Raw genomic sequence first — 23290 nt, forward strand, 5'->3', positions numbered from 1 at the left:
GATGGCTAGTCACGGGTTTGGGGAGAGTTACAGAATGCACTCTTACCACCTAACCCAGCGCCCCTGCAAATCTGCAGGGTGCCTCGAGTGGTTCCCTCTTCCAAGCCGAGCTTAGTCTGTGCCCTGTGCTCTGAGCCCCAGCAGAGGAGGCCGCCGGACATGGCCTTTGTGTGGTCCCTCCGCTGGTCCGGGTGGAACCCCCGCCACCCCCAGCCGCTTCACATGGCAGGTTTCTGCTTCCCTGGAACTGATACCTGCCTCCCCTCTGCCACCTGTCCTCCTGCCGATGCCCCTGGCCAAGCTCCGCTGCTCAGGCTGGACCGGCTCGGAGGCTCTGTCGGCAGAGGCCTCTTGCTCACCAGTTACCAGCAACATGGAACAGTGAGCTTAGGTGTCACCCTCCACAGCGGCACGGACAGGGAGGGGTCCAGGGGTATGTCCTGTGGGGACAGCTATGCTTGGATGAGGGGTGCCCAGGACCCACTGTGATCTTCGGTATCATAGGAGAGAGGACACATCTGCTTCGCTTCTTCCCCAGGGTCAGAACTGGGCATGGTGGGTTGCAAGGAGGGGGACAGGTGTCTACTGGACATCCACTCCACAGCAGGCCCGCTTCTAGGCTCTTCCAAATTCTCTGTCGGGTAGATGGCTGGAGTGAGCTCACCGTCATTTGTCCCTGGAGGTGGAAGCAGAGCCCAGGGGCAAACGCTGGGAGGTAGATGCTACGCAGGGGACTCAAACATCTGGCTCAGCGTGGGGCGCAGGAGGTCTCAGTTGCCTTCTGTTCTCTCCCCAGGTGTCGTGCGCCAAGTGCGGCCCATCGTGGGCCCATTCCATGCTGTCCTGAAGCTGGAGATGAACTACGTGGTTGGTGGTGTGGTGTCCCACCGAAACGTTGTCAACGTGCACATCTTTGTCTCCGAGTACTGGTTCTGAGGGCCTGTCCGCGGTGCAGCCATGCCTGCGCTTCCAGGCCAAGTCATTGCCATGACAACTGTGCCTGTCCCTGGTGACATTTCTTAAATCGATGTATTTGTTTTAGTGTTAGGCCAACATGTATTAAGCTGGGCCAGATGAGTAAGTTCACCTGATGTATTTTGGTATTTAAATAATGAGTCCAATTACTCAACTGTTTGTTAAAAACCTTGCTTGTTTTTTGAACGCAAAGGTTAAAGTTTGCTCCCTTTCTCTGCCCCGGGGGCTGGGCATTGCTAAGGACCAAGGAAAGAAAGACATTTTTCAGGGGGCAGCCAGTCCACATGCCAAGAGAAAACCAGCTCTTGCACTGATCGTATGAAATTTGACATTTGGTACTTTTCTTTTGCCAGTTGGATGCTGTATGTCCAATGACACGGCTGCTGGTTTGTAGCAGGTATGACCAGCTCTGCCCAGAAGCGTCATGACACGATGCCTCGGGGAGCATTTAGAAGGTGTGTTACAGCTCTGTTAAAGCAGAAAGAAATTCCTCGGGAAAGACAGAGCCTGTTAGGTTTGTGTGTGGACCCTGCATGGTCAGCAAGGAAATGGCTGGGTTTTCTCTGCACCCTGCATCCATGTTTTCTTATCAGAGGTGGGAAAATAAACAGTTTTGTGATCCTCTCGATGGCCTGTGCATGGCAGTCTTTCAAAAAAGGGGGCCAAGGGGCGCCTGGGTGGCTCAGTTGTTAAGCGTCTGCCTTAGGCTCAGGGCGTGATCCTGGAGTTCTGGGATCAAGCCCCACGTCAGGCTCTTCCGCTGGGAGCCTGCTTCTTCCTCTCCCACTCTCCCTGCTTGTGTTCCCTCTCTCACTAGCTGTCTCTCTCTCTCTCTCTCTCTCCCTCTCTCTCTGTCAAATGAATAAATAAAATCTTAAAAAAGGGAGGGGCAAACTCCATTCCTCTGTGAAGCCCTGCGTCAGAAGAGACGTGGACAGGCTGGGTTTACAGGGTGTCCTGACACGCTCAGCGTTGGCGGTGGGGCCAGGCACAGCATCTGCTCTGCAGCATACTGGGACCCACCGGGATTCAGCACCAGGGCCTCTGGCTTCCACACATGCCTCTCTGGACCCTCCCTGGGTTTATCCCATCTTCTTAGGCAGGGACCCTGCTTGTGGCTCAAGCCTCTCTCCTCCCACGCTCCAGCTCATCTCAGCAGCCTGGACCCTGGCACTGGCTGAGCTCTCAGCCCCACACGGGACATCACCCTCATTGGGATTTCAACGTGGCTGGTGTTCTGGTCATTTAAACGAGCAGTACTCTATCTCTGTGGGATGTGGTCTCTAGCCGCCTTTGGGAAGTCCCTGCATTTCTGAGGTCACTCATTCGGGGCTTTGGTCTGTCAAAGCCAGGTCTGGCACAAGCACCAGCCAGGCACAAGACCTGCAGGGCCTAGGCATCTTGAAGTGGTGGGGAGGGGGAGAACGGGTGTGGGCCTGGAAAACCCAGGGGGCCATTCGAGCAGCTCTGGATGCCAGTGAATTGGGGTCTTGGCAGGGAAGGGGGGACCTGGGATCTGATCACAGGAATGGAAGCCTCAGGGTGATGGGCAGGAAGTGAGAAGGCCACTTGGGGTTCTGGTTTCCTGCCTGCAATTTGGGGGACATGTCTGCAAGAGCCAGGCAGTCGGGGCCCAGGCCCCCAGGGACGGAGTTTTCTCCTGCTCACTCAGGCCTGGGTGGAGCAGAGTGCGAGGACAGAAGCAAGGACCACTGGAAAAGACCTTCCCTCTCTCTTTCTAGGGGTTAGGGTGGGAACTGCCATTGGTGGACAGAGTCACATCTCCTGTCTTCGATTGGCTCTCGAAAGAGCATGTGACCCACGTTGGCCAATCAACCTTCCTGAGGGTGGGCCGGCAGAGGAAAAGCGCAGAGGGCAGGGAGCTGCCAGGTAGAAAAGCAGAGGGGAAGGGAGCGAGCCGGGCCCTTGCCCTGCCTGACTCAGAGCCAGAGAGGCCGAGTGGGACCTCACCTTGGCAGGCGCCAGCAGCACGGGTCACCGCCATCCGCCCAGTCTTGGTTTCTGCACCTGCAAAGTGGAGGCAGTGATCCCTGCCCGGCCGCCCCGCCCTCCATGGCCGCCCGCAGCGCGGGAGACGAGGAGCGCAGAAGGGCTGTGCACCTGTCAAGTGCTGCGTACCTGTGTCCGATCTTAATTCACTCATCGTTGAAGGTGGTGATGATGATGGTGATAGCGATGGCCACTGTCAATCAAGCCACACCAATGCGCTCTGCTTTTCCTTAACACCCATGAGCGATTCGGGAGACAATTGTGTAGATGACACAAGAGCCCGACTTTTCCTATTTGATATCATGCTCTGGGTTGGGCATCTGATGGACCAGTGAGTATCCCATTATTCTTGCAAAGTAATTACTGCCAGGGCCCAGCTTCGGCTGCAGTAGGGGACCAGCTAATGTGAACCAGCAGGGCCTCTGGGCCCCAGACAACAGTGATCCCTTTTTTTTTTTTTAAGATTTTATTTATTTATTCGACAGAGATAGAGAGAGACAGCCAGCGAGAGAGGGAACACAAGCCGGGGGAGTGGGAGAGGAAAAAGCAGGCTCCTAGCGGAGGAGCCCGATGTGGGGCTCGATCCCAGAACGCCGGGATCACGCCCTGAGCCGAAGGGATGCTTAACGACTGTGCCACCCAGGCGCCCCGAGAGTGATCCCTTTTTAATTATGGCCTTAGAACAAGATAATTGAGGGGAACCACTGAAGGGAAAGCAAGTTTATAAGCAGGATGAGAAGGCAAAGGCACACAGACACTAGACCGAATCATTTTTGCTGATTTGGTGGTAGAAGTAAGTTGGAGGGAAGATTCCAGAAGGTCTGTGCTGTCATAGTCTACCAGAAAACTGTGTCTGTTTTGAATGAAGGGAACCTACATTGAAGTTCAGAGGGGCCTGCAGCATGGTGGCAGGAGGGCCTGGGTCACCTGGCGTCCTGGAGGGACCAGTGTTTAGGGTGTCAGGGCCCACCATGTCAACTAGAGCCCAAGGAGGTAAGCCAGCTTTCCTAAGTCCCATCACGGTCCTCAAGTTTGTTCAGGTGAAAAAAACACCTGGAAATCATGCTACATTTTTCGTTCCCAATATTTTATCATGATAATTTCCAAACGCACAGCAGAGTTGAAAGAATTTCACAGTGAAGACCAGGGTACCCACCACCTAGATTCTACCATTAACATTTTATAAGACCAGTTTGCATTTTGAAGAAATGACGATTTGATGATATTAAATTTCACATTAAAAAAAAAAACACAACTCTGTGGGTTTTGCAGGCTCAAGGTCAGATCCAGCCACTTACGCACTGTGTGGCTTGGGCATGTTGCTTTGTGTCTCAGATCCTTGGTTCTCTCTGCTACAGAATGAAAGTAATTCCCCGTACTTTGTGGGCGCGGTTGTAAGGATGAAATGATCTGATTGCATGAACAGCACAGGGACCAGCACACATCAGGTCCCCAGTGAATAGCGCTATCATGACAAATAGAGTGGAAGAGGGCATTCTTGATTCAATTAGTCTTGTGTGGACAAGTCGTGGACCCAGCAAGACTCCAGAGGAGTTTATGAGAGAGTCCTCTGAAGTGGCTTTGTGTGAGCTGGCTGCCACCCAGACTCCTTACTCGTACTGTCGGGGACACCAACGGCTAGAGGCCACTTCCTGGACCACGGCTGGACCAGTTCACATATTGAGCCCCCTTCCCTGGCTTACTCCGCGCGTCTGGATGACGTCTGGGTGCCAGCAACAATTCCTCATCTCCTGTCACACGTCCCAGCCTCGCTCATGCCAAAGAGATGGGCTCCTGAGCGCTGCTCACCACCCTGGAAGTGGAATGAGATGGAAAGGGACTCTCGAGTGACTTTTGAAGTCTCGAGGGAGAAGGAGAGCATGGCCGAGCTTATAGAATGTGGCCCTCAGGGAGTGTGGTGACAGTCACCGCAACCCCGAATAACCACATTACATTTTGTACACCTGTTATGTGCCAGGAACACCTCTGTAACTGTCCCCAACACGCATGCACACACACACACGCACACACACGCACTTCATCCTCAGCCCCTCTGTCAGGCCAGCTCTTCTCCCAAGAGGACACCTGTCTCATCCCTGGGATGACCCTCCACTCCCATCACTACAGAATCAGTGTCACCGCCTGTCCTGGGCTCCCGATACACTAACACATCTCCGCATCGCTACTATCCCCAACATACTGGATCTGTGACTTTGCTTTCCCAAAACTTGCTATTGCAGAACTTCTCAAAAATACATTAAAGTATAGCAAAGAGTCCACGAAACCTCTCATGCCCATCCCCCAGCTTCAACAATGACCGACTCTTTGCCAGTCCTCTCTCCTCTCTCCCTTCCTTCGGCTCCTTTTATTTTACAGGAGTGTTTTTTTCAATAAACTTAATTTTTAGAACCGTTTTAGATTCACAGAAAAGTTGTCAAGAGAAGACAGAGTTCGCATACACCCGCCCCCCAGTTTCTCCTTTGCCGATATTTTGCGTTAGTCTGATACATTTGTCTAATTAATGAGCCCATATTGATATGTCATTATTCACTAAATCCTGTACTTTATTCTGGTTCCCTGGTTTGTGCCAAATACTCTCTTGTTGTCCCAGGACCCCATCCAGGATCCCCCGTTATGGTCAGTTGTCATGTCTCCTTAGCTCCTGTGGGCTGTGACAATGTCTCAGACTTTCCCCGTGACCTTGGCAGTTTTGAGGAGTACCGGGCAGATATTTTGGAGGATGCCGCTCGACGGGGCTTTGTCTGATGGTTTTCTCTCGGTTAGACTGGGCTATGGGTTTGGGACGAGCACAGAGGGAGGTGCCTTCCCAGCCCCTCCTACCCGGGCACCTGCCATCCACAGGACTGACCGTTGTCAGTGTTGACCTTCGTCACCTAGGTGAGGTGCGTCTGTCAGGCTTCTCCACTCAGTCACTGTCCCCGTGTCCATTCTGTCCTCTTCAGGAGGAAGTCACTATGCACAGCCCACCCTTCGGGGCTGAGGCCTTATTCTCCTCCATCTTGAGTGCAGAGCACAGGAGTACTTTAAAGCAAATCCCAGACATCGTGTCACTTCATATTTAAATACTTTAAATACTGTTTTCATGTACATTTCTAATGATGAGGGCTTTTAAAAACATGACCACCACACCTGTTACACCAAACCGTAATAACAACGAATCCTTAATTATTTCTAATAAGTGGCTTGTGGTATTTCCAATCCAACTTAGCAAGCACTTAGCAAGATGGGTAGAAGGACCCTGCTGGGGGCGTGGGGTGGAGAGGATGCAAAAGTAAAAAAGATCTGATCCCTGGGATGGCGGGATGGGAGCAAAATACAAGCAATTGTTTCCTTAACCAAAGGAACTTTTCATTTGCCGAAGGACTCACCTTGGGACCGTTTTACAAAACCAGCCTCCACCTTGTGCTCACAGCTTACAAAAAATGGACTTGCTTTATTCTCCGCTTTGTTCTCCAAACCTCGGCCCAAACATATCTCCCGGAGTTGAGGCTTCTCCTGGATCCCCACCACCCGGGGCACAGACTTCCCTTTATCTAACACTGCCTGACCTGGAGTCCCAGACATGGCCACCTGCTTCCAGGCAGGGCTCTGGCCACTGAGAGGCCAAGTGATCAGAGCCAGGAACTAGAGGCCGGGGAGGCCGGGGATGGGGAATGGTGTGAGCAGGACCCCCTGTGCACCTGCTCCCAAGTCTGGTTGGAGTAGAGCAGGGGGACTGAGGTGAGGCAGGGGGCTGGAGGGACAATCCCGTCTGACTCTCTAAAGTTCAAAGTTGGAAGGTACTATTTATCTCTGTGTAGGCAGTTAGTGTCCCCTCGAAGGCTAGATCTAAGTCGTGATCCCAAGCACCTGTAAGTGTGAGCTTACTTGGAAATAGGGTCTTTGCAGATCAAGTGGAGGACCTCTGGGTGAGCCCATCCTGGATTTAGGGTGGGACTTAAATCCAATGACAGGTGTGATTATGGAAGAAAAGAGAGAGAGACTCGACATGCAGACCCAGAGGGTATGACCACGTGGAAAGGGACACATTTGGAGAATTCAGCTGTGATTCCCGGTGTGCACCACAGGTGCAAGGTGCCACGACTTAATTATTCAACATGACGGGGCACTAGAAGGTTTTGGTACGGGATGACGAGGGCTCCATTTCCAACACAGCTGGTTTATTAATATGTGTGGCAGCTCGTGCACGAATCTCTGTCATGTAAGCAATGGCACTACAGTCACGTATACAATTACGTAGGAGAGGGTCCACAGTACGCGTCAAAGTGCAGTGATTACTTCGCCTCTTTAAAACCTCCTGCACTTGGTGTCCCGGCAGGTAAATGTCACCCTGGCACGTTCGTGCTGATTTTCTGCAGGGACTTCGAGTCCGGTGCTACCACCACGTGAGCCATCTCCCGGATGGTGTATTAGTGCCCCGTGACATAAGCACAGGTCTCTTCCTGGCTGGAACCAGCCCACGAGCCATCCTAGACACTCTCACGCCAAATGCCCTGACCTCCAGGTCCTGCTGCCCGCTGGTAACTTGCTCCTTCAGAACAGAGCACCCTGGATCCCAGCCCCTTGGCTTTGTTGGCGAGATCCTGCACCACCTGGTCCCATTCCTTCATCTACTCTCTTTAGTTCATTCATTCATTCATTCAGTCAGTCAGTCTGTCGGTCACCTCACTTCGCCCCTTCCCACCGGTGAGTCATTCCACCTGAGTCTCCCCACCGCTGTGAGACTATTCTTCCAAAACCCAGATGGGATGGAACTCCCCCTGGTCCCGGATCCTTCAGGGGCTCCCACACCAACCTCATGGTGTGGCTACGGGACCTTTCACACCGGTCTCCCCCCCTTACTCCCTACCACTCCCCCCACCCACTCTACGCAGGGTCCAGACACACACGACTTACTCGCACACACAGATCCCTCCACCTCGAATAATACCCTTTCCACCTTCTCTGCCTGGTGAACTTCTCCTGACCCTACAAGACCCAGCACAAGATGCCAACTGTTTTAGGTATATATCCCAAAGGACGGAAAGCAGGGACTAGAACAGATATTTGTACATACATGTCCAGAACAGCATTGTTCACAACCCAAAAGGTGGAGACAACCCAGGAGCCCATCAGCAGATGACTGCATAAACAAGACGTGGTCTCGCCATACGATGGAACATGACTCATCCGTAAAAGAGAGGGAAATAAGCCAGACACAGAAGGACAACTCTTACATGTTTCCATTTGTAAGAGATAGGTGCCTAGAAGAGGAAAATTACATGGAAACAGAAAGTAGAGCAGAGGTTTTCAGGGGCTGAGGGGATGGTTTAGGGAGTCAGTGTTCAATGGGCACAGAGTTCTTGTCGGGAAGGATGAAAAACCTTGAGGTGCAGAGATAACAACATTGCGCATGTCTTTGGTATCACTGAATTATAACTTACGAATGACGAAAATGGGAACTGCCACGCTCGGTGTATTTTACCGTAATTTTTTAAAGATTTTTTTAAAGCAATCTCTATACCCAGCATGGGGCTCAAACTCACAACCCTGAGATCAAGAGTTGCTCGCTCTACCAACTCAGTCAGCCAGGCGGCCCTCCTTCTTTTAAACTCTAAATAAGAAGCGCCAGTTACTCCAAGACACCGCCCTGCATTTCCCGGCTGTGATCGTTCTTCCCGCCTCTGTGCGTTTGGGATCTTCCTGCAGGACCTGCTTGCTGAACTGTACTTTAAATGTCCATTCGCGTGTCTGTCCCCTCTGGAGAGCCAGCGCCCGGAGGGTGGGGACTCGTCTTTGTTCTCCGTTTCCCCCGGCACAGTGTCAGGCCCAGAATCAGCTCACAGCACATGTTTATTGGGTGGGAAATTTAAAACCACGGTGCTGTGGACTGAACTGCCCCCCACCAGTTCATACGCTAAAACCCCAATCTCCCGTGTGACTCTTTGAAGATGGGGTCTTCATGGGAGTGATTCAGGGTCATCAAGGTGGGGCCCTGACCTCACAGGGTCAGTGTCCTTGTAGGAAGAGGAAAGACCACAGAGAGCTCATACGGACATCACATGGACACAGTGAGAAGGCGGCTGTGGACGAACTGGAGGACGGCCTCCCCAGGAACCAGGTTTCTCGGCACCTTGAACTTGGATTGCGGCCTTCAGAATGTGAGGAAAGAGTAAACGTGAAAGCCTCCGTCTGTGGGATTTCGTATGGCGGCCACACCCCAACACCGTGTGGACACACGGGAATGGAGGGGGCGCTCACACGCACGGCCCATCAAGCCGTCCGAGGACCCGTGACAGCACCATGGCCAGGGGGTGCTGCTGGCGGTGGGAGTTAAAGAAGGGGCAGTCTCGGGGTGGCTTCCTGGTCCCTCAAGAATCGAGATATTCTAGGGTCTCATGGCGAGAGTTCGTTCTGAGCTCCAACCTAAATCCGCCCCTTCTCACCCTCCCCTTTTCCCCCACGCCAGCACTTCAGCCTCTCCAGAAAAGAGGCCGGTCATTGAAGAGGTCCAACACAGGTGCAAGACCCAACCTCATGTGTGCCCCAAACCAGGCCTGAGGCTTTGGTCTCGCCCCCAGGACCCTTTGTGCCCCCCGCCGATTGTCCTCTCCGAAGTGAAGCCTGTGTCGGCAGGTTGGGGTTGGCAAAGACCAGGAGCCGAGTCAGCTGCTTCCCCCGGCCCTGACCCCCGCCTCCGGCCTCCAGCCTCTGCTCTATACCAAGGACCACCTTCTCCCTTTCAAATTCTGTATTTGCCATGTTCTGTTAATACTGCCAACTTGGCGGGGGTGGGGGGGCAGTAGTCATAATGATAAAAAGCGCTGGATACCTCTGTAACTACGGTTTAGGTTTTAAAAATGATACATACGTGCCTAAGCGGGGCTGTAACCCCAAATACTAGATGTTGCTTTAACTGCGGCCGGCCGTATGGGATTTAGAAATTAGAAAGGAATGTTTTCCACTCTGCAGAGTGGAAACACTCTTATCCCAAGGCCTATCTTGACAGCTTGAGGGTTGCTCTTCTCAAGCCAGCCTAGATAATTGCATAATTAATTGCGTGCAGGTAACTCACCCAGAGAAGGTGGTTATTAGGAGCGGGGAGCCCGACACCCACTCCCCTGGAGAGTCGCCAGGCTCGCCTCTGTGCCAGGTCCCCGGGGTGAAGGAGCCGCCCACTGGCGAGCCGGCGTTCTGCACAGGCACTGATTCCAGGACGGCTGGACCTGGGAGCCTGGTGGCCCTTGCCGCTGCCTGTTCATTCTGTTGAGTCAAGTCTGAGGCTGTTCCTTGGAACCGAGGCCCTGCCAGGGTAGTTGCAGGGGAGCTATAAAGAGTTAAAAGCTTCCCTTGGGGCTTTGGCCATCCTCCCTTCGGGTTTCCCCCCACACACCCCCTCCCGTGGTGCACATAGCTCGGGGTCTGACGCACCTGCTTCTGGGCTGGTTCCCTGAGTCCTGGCCATAGACACAATGCTGGGGAACAGATGCAGCCCCACCCTCTGCCCTCCCCCCCCCACTCACCCCCGGCCTTCAGGGAGCCAGGCCACCGCTCAGAGGGCTGTCATCTGGTGCAGGTGTGTCCTGACAGGGGCCCTCATACTGCTGGATCAAATGTTTTGACTGCTGGAGGCAGGGAACTGGTCCCCGAACCGCCCCCCCACCGCCACGATTCCTGGCCTCTGGTGCGTCATGCAGCGGGGACACACATACAAGGGCCTCTCCCCACTTTGCCGTCCCACCGACTGGTCAGTTGCAGCCACTGGTGCTGGAGCGCCAGGAGTGGGGGGCACGGCCTGGGGCTGTTGTCGAGGGGGTGGCAGGATGATCCCCTTGTACCATTGTGCTGCGGACCTCCACCGTTCTCCCTTGGCGGGGAATTCGGGACAAAGTACATGGTGTCTGTGTATGGTCAGCTTGACCACCTGCCTGTAAGCCCAGGATAACCTTAGCCTATTTCAGAAGCCCACGCTGTAGGGAAGCCTGAAGCCCTCCTCTAGCACCTCTCTCTCCCCCCACACCCCTACAGGAGTCTGCCCGGGAGCCCTGGCTTTGGGCAAGACTATTACGAAGAAGGACAGACGGGGTAAGAGGTGATGGAGACAGGAGACAGGCATGCCGAGCTCTGGGCCTTGAATAGGGCCAAGGAAGGGGGGTCACCTGGAGGGTGGGGCCCAGAAGCTATGGAAATGTCACAGAGCAAACGCGGCTCTCCAACGGCCTGCTAACAAACGTCTCAGGGTAGTGGCCAAGGGCCAACGTCCTAAATGGGAAATCGAAGCAGTTATTAGAGCTAACTATAACAGTAACATTGGCCAACAACTTTGACCCTGACATTGTATTATTGTATGAAACCCTCCCTCTCAGCACTAAGTCCCACGCCCCAGCCACCCTGCCCCAGCTCCTGCACGTCTACAGGTGAATTACTCTGGTCTGTCTGTCGAGTAGCCCGTGATCAGGGATGGTTCCTAAGACGCGAAATCCTACTCTGCATTCCTTATGGGCAAAAGCAGCTAGATCCCAGAAGAAACTCTCCCAGACATCCTTTCCTCTCTGACTAGCACACTGCTATGCACACAGCAGGTGCTTAATTCTTGCCCTAGAGAGCAAAGCGTGGAGAGTGTGCGTTTGTACAAAGAAATGATTTCCGCGTTGTCCCCCTCGATGAGCCTTTATTGTCAGGAACTGGCAGAGCCCCCAGCAGCATCGCCCTGGAAACCTGGGCACGTCGGCCTCCCAAACCAAAAATCACAGCACAGACAGCGCCCGGCATCCCCAGGCCACGTGCTAACGGCACTGACGTCACAAGAGGACCCCCCTCTGGTCTGTGTTGAGAACATTCGTGTTGTAGGTGAACAGGAAGAAATCTGCTCCCAGCACAATTAACCCAGCTGGGATCTAGGGGCCACTGTCCACATTCCAGACTTCTCCGGGTCCATGGGAGGATAAAAGGACTTTTTTTTTTTCTTTTTGTCCCACAAAATGTTGGTGGAGAGCACTAACCTGGGGTAACATGAGAAAGTTTATGGGGTCGGTCTGTGGCTTTCCTGCCAAGCGTTCTGCTTATTATGCAACAGGAAGACGGAAGCCGCTGGAGGTGAGGCCTGGCGTGGCGAGTTCGCACCCTGGGGCGAGCTTCCTCGGGTGGTGGGGGGGGGGGAGGCGGGGCTCTGGCAGGAGATGGGCATGCGGAGTTCTGGGATGGAAGCCCCCTGCTACTCACAGAGTCTGTTTCTAGCAGAGATTGGAAGGAAGAGACATTTCCGAGGGGACCGGGTGGGTTTCTTTAGAGAAAGACCCCCAGCGGGGCATACGCCACCTCTAGGCAGCCCTGGGAGGCCGTTACCAGTAATATCACCTGGCAGAGGACTTCCTGAGCCTCAGAAGGTCCGGGACTCCCCCAGCGTAGCACTTCCTCCTCTGGGCCCCTCCTAGGCTCTTTCCACCGCAGACAGACACACAGACCAGCTTCCGTCTAAGCTCTGAGGAGCTCTGCGCGGCCAGCCCCTCCCCCTTACCAGCTGCATTCAGTTCTACTGGATGCAAATCGGTCGAGTGTTTATTGTGCGCAAATCCCTAGGATAAAGACAACAGCACAAAAACAACCGAGCCAACAGCCATGGACACCGGGCCCCAGGACAGACTCCCCTGTGGCACGTGCGCGAAACCTTCCAGAAGGCGTGGGTCTGGCGTCAACTGGCTGGATCGGGATCCCTTCCTCCCTTCTCCCTGCAGGGCCACACCCAATGCCTAGCACTTTTCTCCAGCTCACAGACAAAGAAAACTGTGAGGAGGATCTTCACGCGAGAGAGAGAGAGAGAGAGAGAGAGAGAGAGTGTGTGTGAGCAGGGGGAGGGGAAGTGGGAGAGGGAGAGAGAGAATCTCAAGCAGACTTCCAGATGAGCACCGAGCCAGTGCGGGGCTCAGTCCCAGGACCCTGAGCTCATGACCTGAGCCGAAACTGAGAGTCAGACGCTTAACAGATTGAGCCGCCCAGGCCCCCTCATATCCTTTTTTTAAATTGAGGCATAAATTACTATTTTGTAAAAGGTGAAGAGAGTATCACAATAGAAATTACCCATCACAAGAGCCGAAAGATAGAAGCAACCTGAATGTCCATCAGTGGCTGAATGGATAAACAAAATATGGCCCATTCGCACAATGGAATATTGTTCGGTCTAGAAAGGAAGGCGATCCTGGCAGCCGCTACAACGTGGATGAAGCCTGAAGGCATCGTGCTCAGCGAACCAAGCCAGCCGCAGGAGGACACGGACTGTGACTTCGCTCCCCCGAAGTACCTGGAGAAGTCGAGCTCCCGGAGACAGGAAGTGGGGTGGCGGGTGCCGGGGAATGAGGAAGCGCTTAACGGGGGCAGTTTCAGTTTGGAAAGAGGAGACGTTCTAGAGGCGGATGGCGGGGATGGTTCTACACAGTGTGAATGTCCTCAACACCCCCGAACCGCACACTTAAAAATAGTTCAAGTGGCCCAATTTTATACTGTGTAGATGTTACCACAATTAAAAAAAAAAAAGTGAACAACAGCAACAAAGAAATCACCTGAAAATGAACACTGTGAAATGTTTGTCTTCTAGAAAATTCCCTACGCCAATCTCTGCTGTTGTACTCTTGGTGGAGGGATAATGTAGTAGCCTCCTCCTTTTGATGCACGTAACCTCCTACCAAGGCTAATTGTGTTCTAGGGCTCTCCAAGGAGGCGTCAAAGTGGCACAAATGCTGACTCGCCACCACCACGAGGCGCGGCTAACACAATCCCGGCCGGCCTGGGACAGGGGTGCCACAGAGGTAGTCCCTCGGCCCCCAGCAGCGGAGGCAGACAGCCTGGGATTGAGTCCTGGCTCCACCGCCGCAAGCTCCGTGGTGTGGGCACGTGGCTGACCGTCTCTAGATTCATACGGGGACCACGATGCCACTAGTGACAGCTCCTGGCTTGGCGCCTGACCCTCGGCCACCTGCCCCCACCCTCTGCCCCATCAGCATATGGTGAAAACTACAGTCCTATCGGTTTAGGTCACACGACGGCAGACACTGTCCTGCGGGCTCAGCCTGTCTCCGAACTGCCCTCCATCCGTGGCGGGCAGCTCTAAGGACAATGATACCGGGCGCTTCTCAGAACGACTCTGGCTGGCATCTTGCAGATCAGCAGGACTAATTCCCAAGGGCTTGGCTTGGGTGTTCTGCCCACCCAGTCTCTGCTGGATGACGGGCTGCAACCCACAAAACAGGCAGAAATGAGCACGATGCCAACAAAGTATTAGATAAACAGAGAGCGTGATCATGGTCCAAGAGAGCGGAAGGCAAATCCGTAACGAGGAAATTCAGTTACACGCGTAGCGTTAGCGCGGTGCTCGGCACACAGCTAGCTTGCAGTAAATACCAGATCCCTTCCTTTATAGCCCCTGGGATACGAACGATCCACTTTGCATATGCAAGAATTGGCCATCACGAAGCAAGGCGAGGCCAAGGCCTGACAGAACGGGCAGTAAAGAGCAATGAGGCTTACTGGATTTACCCAGTTTGTTCCTTATATAGAGAGCGAAAGGAAGGGTAGCCACAGGTGCCAGCCACAGCAAGACAAAGGGACCAGGTGACAGCCCCAACGGTAGGATGCCCTGGTGCGGGGGGTTGACTCTGGACTGCCCGGAGTGGTTTCATATCCTGCAGCTGTACCCTGGGAGGGTCAAGGCAGGAAGACTCATACCTCGTCAGAACTCCGGAGGGGCTGAGAAACTGCATAGTCCATTGCTTCACCAGCTGTCTCATGACAGCCTTCTTGGTGGACAAGGAAGAGCGTGACAAAGGGTGTGCTGGCAGCTCCCGCCAAGCCTCCCAGGCTCCTAGGGTCCAGGAGGACCACAAGACCAAGACTTAGCCCAGCTGTGTTTCAAGCTTTGGCCACGTGACCCACGTTGGGTACAGGCAGAGCCAGAATGGAGCTGTTTCCCCATGAGAATACGTGCAATATTGCTAATAGAATACTTGATCGGGCTCATAGAAGTTTTTGTTTAATTACAATAATTTCGTAAAAAGGTGATTTCTACACTTGGGTCTTAGCTTGTTGTTTTGAAGTGAGGTTTAATGTAAATAGAGTGAATTGTATAAATCTTCAGCACAACTTAAAGAAGGTTCAATATTCGGGGCGCCTGGGTGGCTTAGTTAGTCGAGCGTCTGACTCTTGATTTCGCCTCGGGTCATGAGATTGAGCCCCACACTGGGCTCTGGGCTGAGCGTAGAGCCTGCTTGGGATTCTCTCCCTCTCCCTCTGCCTTTTCCCCATGAACCCCCTGCTAGCATGCGCCCACACACTCTTGCTCTCTCTCTCTCTCTCTCTCTTAAAAAAAAAAAGAAGAATGGGGGCACCTGGGTGGCTCAGTTCGTTAAGCGTCTGCCTTCAGCTCAGGTCATGATCCCGGGATCCTGGGATGGAGCCCAAGCTCTGCGTCAGGCTCCCTACTCAGTGGAGAGCCTGCTTCTCCCTCTCCCTTTGACCCTCCCCCTGCTTGCTTGCTCTTGCTCACCCTCTCAAATAAATAAATACATAAATTAAATCTTTAAAAAGAAAAAAAATTTTTATTTGTATACACCATGTAACCCGACCCCCCCAAAATAGAACATTTCCAGGATCCAGAATGCTCCCATGGCCCAGCACCCAGCGGTGACCACTGTCCTGACTCCTGCCACAACTCTGCTTACTCTTGGACTTCACATAAGTGGAATTATGTGGGATGTACTCTTCTGTCTCTGGGCTTTTCTGGTTCAATATTATGCCTCATTCCTCTTGATCACTGTGTAGTATTACACTGTGTGAATAAACTACAATTCATTTATCACAGAGTTGCCACGTGCTTCCTTGTCCCTGTCTCTTAGGGGACACAGGCACCCATTTCTGATGGGTGTACAATTTACGGTATCCTATGGGAGGTTCACTCATTCCACAGCCTCGCCAACACTAGAATTGTTGGACACTTTCATTTTAGCCGTTCTGGTTGGCTGTATGACTTCAAGTACTTTCTTAACCAATTCGTATCTCATTGTGGTTTTAACTTGAATTCTTTTTGTGATGGCTAATGAGGCTGAGCCCCTTTAATTATGCTTTCTGGTCATATCCTCCTGAGTGAGAGACCTCCTCAAGTCTTCTGTCTAGTTTTGATCAAGTTGCTGGTCTTTCTTTTATTGATTCGTAAAGGTTCCTTATATATTCTGGTTATGACTCCTTTTCTGAACACATCTCCCAGCCTACATCTTGTGTTCTCGCTCCCTTACTGCTTTCTCTTAATGAATTTGTTAATTGTTAATTTGTCAATTTGAAATTGTTAATTTCGATGAGGCCCCACTTATCAATCAGCTGTTTTATGATTAATGGTTCTTATGTCCCGTTTAAGAGATCTGTGCTTATCTGAAAGCCATGATGATATTCTCCTATGTTTTCTTCTGGGAGCTTTATTGTTGTACCCTTCTCATTAGGAATATAGTTCATTTTAGGGGTGCCTGGGTGGCTCAGTTGTTAGGCGTCTGCCTTCAGCCCAGAGCATGATCCCGGGGTCCTAGGATCAAGCCCCACATCGGGCTCCTCTGCTGGGAGCCTGCTTCTTCCTCTCCCACTCCCCCTGCCTGTGTTCCCTCTCTCTGTAGAATGGATAAATAAAATCTTTAAAAAAAAAAAAGGAATATAGTTCATTTTGAGTTAATGTTTATGCTACAAGGTAGGGGTCAGGATGTGCACTTTTCCACATGGATATCCAACTCCGCATCACTTAGTGATAAGAACAACCTTTCCTCCATTCCTTGCTTGAGTACCTTTATTGTAAAGTAAGTGAACATAAATGTGTGAGTCTGTTTCTAAACTCTGAATCTGATCCCATGAGTCTCTGTCTATTCTAACAGCAATTTCCCACTGTGTAATCACTACTGCTTAATTTTGGTTACCTTATAGTAGACCTTGATATCTAGGGTGAGTCTTCCAACTTCGATCTTCCTCTTCAACATTGTCCTGAATATTCTGGGTTTTTCGCAATTCCATATAAATCAGTTTGTCAATATCCATTACAAAAGCACTGCTGGGACTTTAACTGATATTACATTGAATCTATAGATCACTTTGGGAGACTGGATATCATAACAATATTGAACTTCCCAATCCATGACTGTGGTATATCTCACCATTTATTTAGGTCCTTCCTTAATCTCTCTTTAGAAATGTTTTATAGTTTTCAGTGTGAATCTTACACATCTTTCGAAAGATTCATTCCTAAGTATTCTATATTTTATGCTATTGTAGTTTGTTTTAAATTTCATTATCTAATCGTTTGGTAATATGTAGAAATAAACTAAATTTCATATATTGACATTTTTTCCAGTGATCCTGCTAATTCATTTATTGATTCTAATAGTTTATAAATTCCTTTGGATTTTCTAGTACATAATTATGCCTTCTAAAATAAAAACAGTTTTACTCTCTTCCTTTCCAATCTTTGTTTCTTTTTCTTTTTCTTGCCTTATTGGACTGGCTAGGTTTTCCAGTACCGTGTTGAACAGAAATGGTGATAACGGCCAAGAGGAAAGTCCTTAGTAGTTTCATTTACATTAACCATAGAGTTTTAAAATGCTTATCAGATCAAGGAAATTTCTTTTTTTTTTAACTGATGGACAGTTTATATCATGAACACATTTTGAATTTTATCAGATGCTTTCCTGCATCAGTGGGGCTGACCATACTTTTTTATCCTTTATTCTGTTACTAGTACAAATTACACAGATGGATTTTCAAATGAAACCAACCTCGTATTTCTAGAGTAAACTCTACTCAGTCAAGAAGTATTATCCATTTCATGTATCTCTGGATTTGATTTACTAATGTTTTACGTAGGGTTTTTTGTCTTCATCCATGAGAGACATAAGCCTGTAAATTTCTTTTATTGTAATGTTCTTGTCAATTTTTAATACCAGCGTTTTGCCAGCCTTATAAAATGAGGTGGGAGGGATTCTTTTTCCTTGTTCTCTGCAAGAGTTTGTGTAAGACTGGTATTATTTTTTCCTTAACTGTTTGGACATATGACTAGTGGAGCCCTCTGACTCTGGAGTTTCCTTTGTGAGAAGGTTTTTCATTTCAGATTTGTTATTTTAAACAGTATAGGATTCTTTGGATTCTCCATTTCCTCTTGTATTAGTTTAGCTAAGTTGTGGTTTTCAGAGAATGTGTCCATTTCTTCGAGGGTGTCCTTTTCATTGGCATAAAGTTGTTCATAATGGCCTGTTATCCCATTTAAAATGTCATTAGGCTCTGTAGTGATGGCCTTCTTTTATTTCCAATATCGAGGTGAAAAAAATCTGGGGCTATGTTTTCTATTTTGTTTTTTCCCTGTGATCAGTCTTGACGGGATTATCAATTTCGTTAATCTTTTCAAACACCTAGCTTGGTTTTGCTGGGTTTTTCCGGTTATACCTCTTTAGTTCACTGCTGTCAACTCTTCTCTTGATTACTATTGTCCTTCCATTTTCTTCAGATTTAATTTACTGGGTTTTCCTACTTTCCTGAGACAGAAGCTTAGATCACTGACTTTCACCCCCTTTATTTTCTAGCTCATGCACTTAAAACTAAAAATTCTCACTTGGGCACTTCCTCAGCAGCTTCTCACAAGTTTCAATATGTTTATTTTCATTATCATTCAGTTCAAAGTATTTGCTAACTTCCATTGTGATGTTTCCTCTGGCCCGTGAGTTATTCAGAAGTGTGTTGCTTAATTTCCAAACACTTGGGGATTCAACAATTATCTTTCTGTTATTAATTTCTTGTTTAATTGCACTGTGGTCAGAGAATGCACAGAGAATGAAATGTGTGATTTCAGCCCTTTGAAAGCTGTTGAGACTTGCTCTCGGGCCCAGCGTACGGTCTATTTTGGTACCTATTCCATGATTCCATTTACCCCTTTTCCGGTGCCATAGATAGCACGCATTTTAGCATTTGGTCACTTATTATGGCTCTGATATAACCCTATATTTACCCTTTTCTTCCTTCCTTCCTGCAGTTCGGTGCTTCAGTCTGGGGTCACTTTCCTTCAGCATAAAGGACTTTCTATGGGATTTCTTGAGTGTTGATTATTTGGTAACTAATTCTCTTAGCTTTTGAAGACATTTTTGCTTTAGCCTTCATTTCTGGAAAAAAAAATCTACAAAAAGATTGGCAGGGTTCTTTCTTTCTTTCTTTCTTTCTTTCTTTCTTTCTTTCTTTCTTTCTTTCTTTCTTTCTTTCAACAATTTAAAGATGTTATTCCATTGTCCCCTGGATTATGAACATGGGAAATGCTCACAGATGTGCATGTCACCCTTGGGGGCCATCCCATTGCCCATGTGTCATTGCAATGTTAGCATAGGCGCTGCCCAAACCAGAACGTAACGTAGTTTTTAATACATTTATACTTGTCCTTAAAAGAAACAACAACAACCTTTCCTTCCAGCTTCTCTGTTAATTTTTTCCTTTAAATAAGGAGCAGCTAGAGGTCCCTACATCATCTGGGTATCTTTGTTGTTGTTTTTGTTTTTTTGGTGTGAGTTTCCAAAAGGGCCCCAATAAATAATGCCCTTTGCCCTTACCTGGGTTCCAAGGAAGCTAAGTAGCAAAGCAAGGAGTAGCCGTTGCATTACTAAAGCCCTTGTATTTTAGGCACAGACGTCCCCAGTTGAGGATGGAGGTGAACATTTGGAATAGGGAGACCAGCTCCCATTGAATGAGGGCCCATTGTGTGCCTGATGCCACACCGGGCACCTCCCATACCTTTTCCCAACCAACTCGGAGCCCCATCCTCTGAAGCAAGTGCCATCAGCTCTACCGGCCAGACAGGAGACCCAAGGCTCCCAAGTGGAACGGTTTCTCAGTTCCCAATGGCCCTCACCACGGCAGGTTCATTAAACGGAGGAGAATATATTATATGTTTACGTCTAAGGACTCCCAGCAGCAAGCCGCCTTCTCCCTTGTTCTCAGTACTCTGGTTCCATCGGCCTCTTTTCTGTTCCTCAGATGGCCCAAACTCCTTTCCACTTTGGAGAACTTTATGCTGTTCCCTGAGTCAGCACGCTTGTTCTGGCCCTCATCACCTGGCTTGCTCCGCTCTCACAGGTCTCCCTTTCAACGTTCCTCTCAAACTGTCCATTTTGATGCCTCTCCCAATTCAAATTGGTTCCCCTTTATAACCTTTCATCATCTCCTCTCATTTCCTTCTTTTTTTCCTTTCTAGAACTTGCCATACTTTGCGATCGCATAATGAGTCTTCTTGTTATTTATGTCATCTTGTAATGTATAAATGTTGCCTCTTTTAGACCACGAGCTGCTCAAAGGCGTGGGCACACCTATTTTGTTCCTGGCCGTCCTCCCAGCCCCCGGCCAAGAACTTGGCACCCTGAGTCTCTCCTCATGCTCACCGGCTCTCCTCCTCTCCCTCTGTCCTCCATTCACACTCTCCTCATCCTCTTCCCGGGGTGCAGGTGGGGGGTGAACCAGCTGCTGCTCTTCTTCTCTCCCACCTCCCGATTCTAGTGCAGACAAGCCAGGGAATTTTCTGGGAGCTGCGCAGGTGCGTAGAGGTGGCTGCCCGGCGTGACTGTACTGGCCGGATCATCGCAGGGCTCCTGGCAGCTCGGCTTGATAACATGTTTACCTGAGTCATCTTTGGCAAGGCCCGCCAGGCTCCAGGATGGAACATGTGTGCGAGAAATAGCTCTTGTGTGGCATGCCCACCCCTCTTGAAAGTCAGTCGAGGGAGGCGGGCGTGGACGCCAGGGAACGCAGCCTGGAGAGTACCAGGGTTGGTACTCTCATGCGCCAAACATGAAGTGAGTTTCTTTTTCAAGAAGTATAGATCGGGGCGCCTGGGTGGCACAGTCGTTGAACGTCTGCCTTTGGCTCAGGGCATGATCCCGGCGTTATAGGATCGAGCCCCGCTTCAGGCTCCTCCGCTGTGAGACTGCTTCTTCCTCTCCCACTCCCCCTGCTTGTGTTCCCTCTCTCGCTGGCTGTCTCTATCTCTGTCAAATAATAAAAAAAAAAAGTATAGTTCAAGGAGTGCCTGGGTGGCTTAGTCTTTAAGCGTCTGCCTTCAGCTCAGGGCATAATCCCAGGATCCTGGGGTTGAGCCCCGCATAGGGCTCCCTGCTCTGCTGGGAGCCTGCTTCTTCCTCTCCCACTCCCCCTCCTTGTGTTCCCTCTCTCATTGCCTGTCTCTCTTTCTGTCAAATAAATAAATAAAATCTAAAATAAAAAAAGAGAAGAAGTATAGATCAAAACCTAATTTAGGTGAGGATACTTTCGCCGCGTTTTGTCCTATTTTCTCTGTATTAAGCCACAGCTTCGTAACTGGAGTAAGGATTCTGCTACCTCTTTCTTTTCTTACATCCCACGAAACCCCCACCCCGGTGACAGGCCTTCATCCCGTCCTGAGTGCGCGTTAGTGAGGACGGTCCTATGAGAAGCAGCACTGCTCGGAGCCGGGCATCGCGGACGTCTGCAGACACCGTCTCTCGTCCTCACCTCACAGTCACTGCTCTGACCTCAGCCCCCGCCTCTGGATCCAGGGCAGAGGCGTAAACAGGGGCCAAAGAAACAAAACAGCAGACAACCTCCGATGGCCCTGAGAGCAATTACTGACAATATCGAAGTGTCACACTTGCGAAGTCTACGGCCTCCGTGCAGAGCCCGGGGCTGGCTGGCGGCCGGGGTCGAGGCCAGGTCCGCGCTGTGTGTTTCCAGCCCGAGCTCTCCTGGCACGGCTGGCTTATCTGCAAGTGCCCGGGCCACACACGTTCCGTGGCAAGGGAGCGGCCTCTGCGGCTTCGCTTATCAGCTGGGTAGGTCTCACCCTGGATTCCTTTTCGGGGACTGTGTGAGGCAAAACGAACCCTCAAACCTCTAATGAAACGGGACACAACAAATCAATGAAATAGCCGCAGTGAGGCGCGTTCGCTCCTGCAAAAGCTTTCCAGAAACCCAGGCGGCTCCTGACGAGTGACGGGTGCGTGGGCCTGGTGGGGATGATGGTCCGCTCTGTCTTCGGCTGGAGCCAACCTGGAAATCACTGGGAACCTCTCGGGAGAGGCTGAAAGGTAAAGTCACTTCGGCAAGACAGGCTTGTGGCTGCTTCAAGCTCAGCCATCGAACATCCTGGCAGGAGGAATACACTTAGTGAAAAAAATACAAACAAAAATAGCATGACTTGTGGCGGCCCTAATTCCTGCAGCAACAGCCTTCCTGGGCTTCCCTCCAGCTCCCTTAAAAGACTGCTTTCTTCTCTTTTTCTTGGTGATGCTGGTATAGCTGTTAGAGGCATATCCAGTAGGACGCATCCCATCTCTTCTGGGAGATACAGCGTGTGGCGCTTGAAAATGGCTCCAAGCAAGCAAACTACCACTGGAAAAACCCAGAGATTCGCAGCCACTGACCTGGCAGCTGTTGGGTCTGGACACGTCCTCCGAGCTCTCTATTTCCTGGTGCAGAACGTGGGAGAACTCACGCACACCTCGCACCGAGGCCGCTGTGAGCAGTACCTAGCCGGGCGCCGAGTCCTACCTGCGAGCTGGCCGCCTTCGCGAGCAACCACGGCCTCTGTTATTCATCATATGCTCTCCCCACCCGAACAACGGACATGGGTCTCGGCCACAGTTTCTACTGAGAACCGGCTAGATCTGGGCAAGGGTGAGAAAACGACATCATAGGGCAGGCGAAGGACTTGGCCAAGGTCACAAAGCTGGTCAGATGCTGAGCTGGAACTAAAAGGCAGAGTTTCTCTTTTTTTCTTTTCTTTTTTTTTTTTTTTTTTTGTTGCTTAACACACCGTCCCGCCCAACCCCCGTAAAAGTGTGTAATGAGTTCAGCTTTTAGAAATGCAGCCTTTTCTACTCAGTCTGTCATGTGGAGAGTTATTGTCGGGTTTTTCTCCCACGGCTGCCCCTCCCCTCACTCCTCTGTCAGAAATGAGGACAATCCTGGGGCCAGCCACACGCCGTGGTCAGACGGGCCACCACGAACTAGTCTAGCTGGGTAAGAGTTAGCTAGAGTTCACGCACTTGACCTCATATTACTCCCTCATAGGCGACCCCCCCACCCTGTCCTCCCTCCGTGAATCTCACAGCATAGTTACACTTCCTCGGGGGGTCTGCAGGGCCAGTTCGCCATTTGGTCCACTTAACAGCTGTAGGGAGAAGTGTGGAACTCGTGGCTCAAAGTGGCTCAAGGCTTCTGTATGGGCCGGTTAACCTCATCTTGTCCTTGTCCTTCGTCACTGATTATCCCAATTGAACTG

The 23290-nt window shown here is 50.7% G+C and overlaps 1 protein-coding gene across 1 annotated transcript in view; it reads left to right on the top strand.

The window, feature by feature from the left end:
• Nucleotides 1-1601, top strand: part of FBLN1 (fibulin 1) — an 81532-nt gene extending 79931 nt beyond the window's left edge. The window contains exon 17 of the mRNA XM_040637705.1: nucleotides 797-1601. Within this exon, the coding sequence (XP_040493639.1) occupies nucleotides 797-936 (140 nt within the window). The 3' untranslated portion in view covers nucleotides 937-1601. The remainder of the gene's footprint in view (nucleotides 1-796) is intronic.
• Nucleotides 1602-23290: the final 21689 nt, after the last annotated feature.

This window comes from Ursus maritimus, unplaced genomic scaffold, assembly GCF_017311325.1.
Source record: "Ursus maritimus isolate PB19 unplaced genomic scaffold, ASM1731132v1 scaffold_21, whole genome shotgun sequence".
Classification (NCBI taxonomy): domain Eukaryota; kingdom Metazoa; phylum Chordata; class Mammalia; order Carnivora; family Ursidae; genus Ursus; species Ursus maritimus.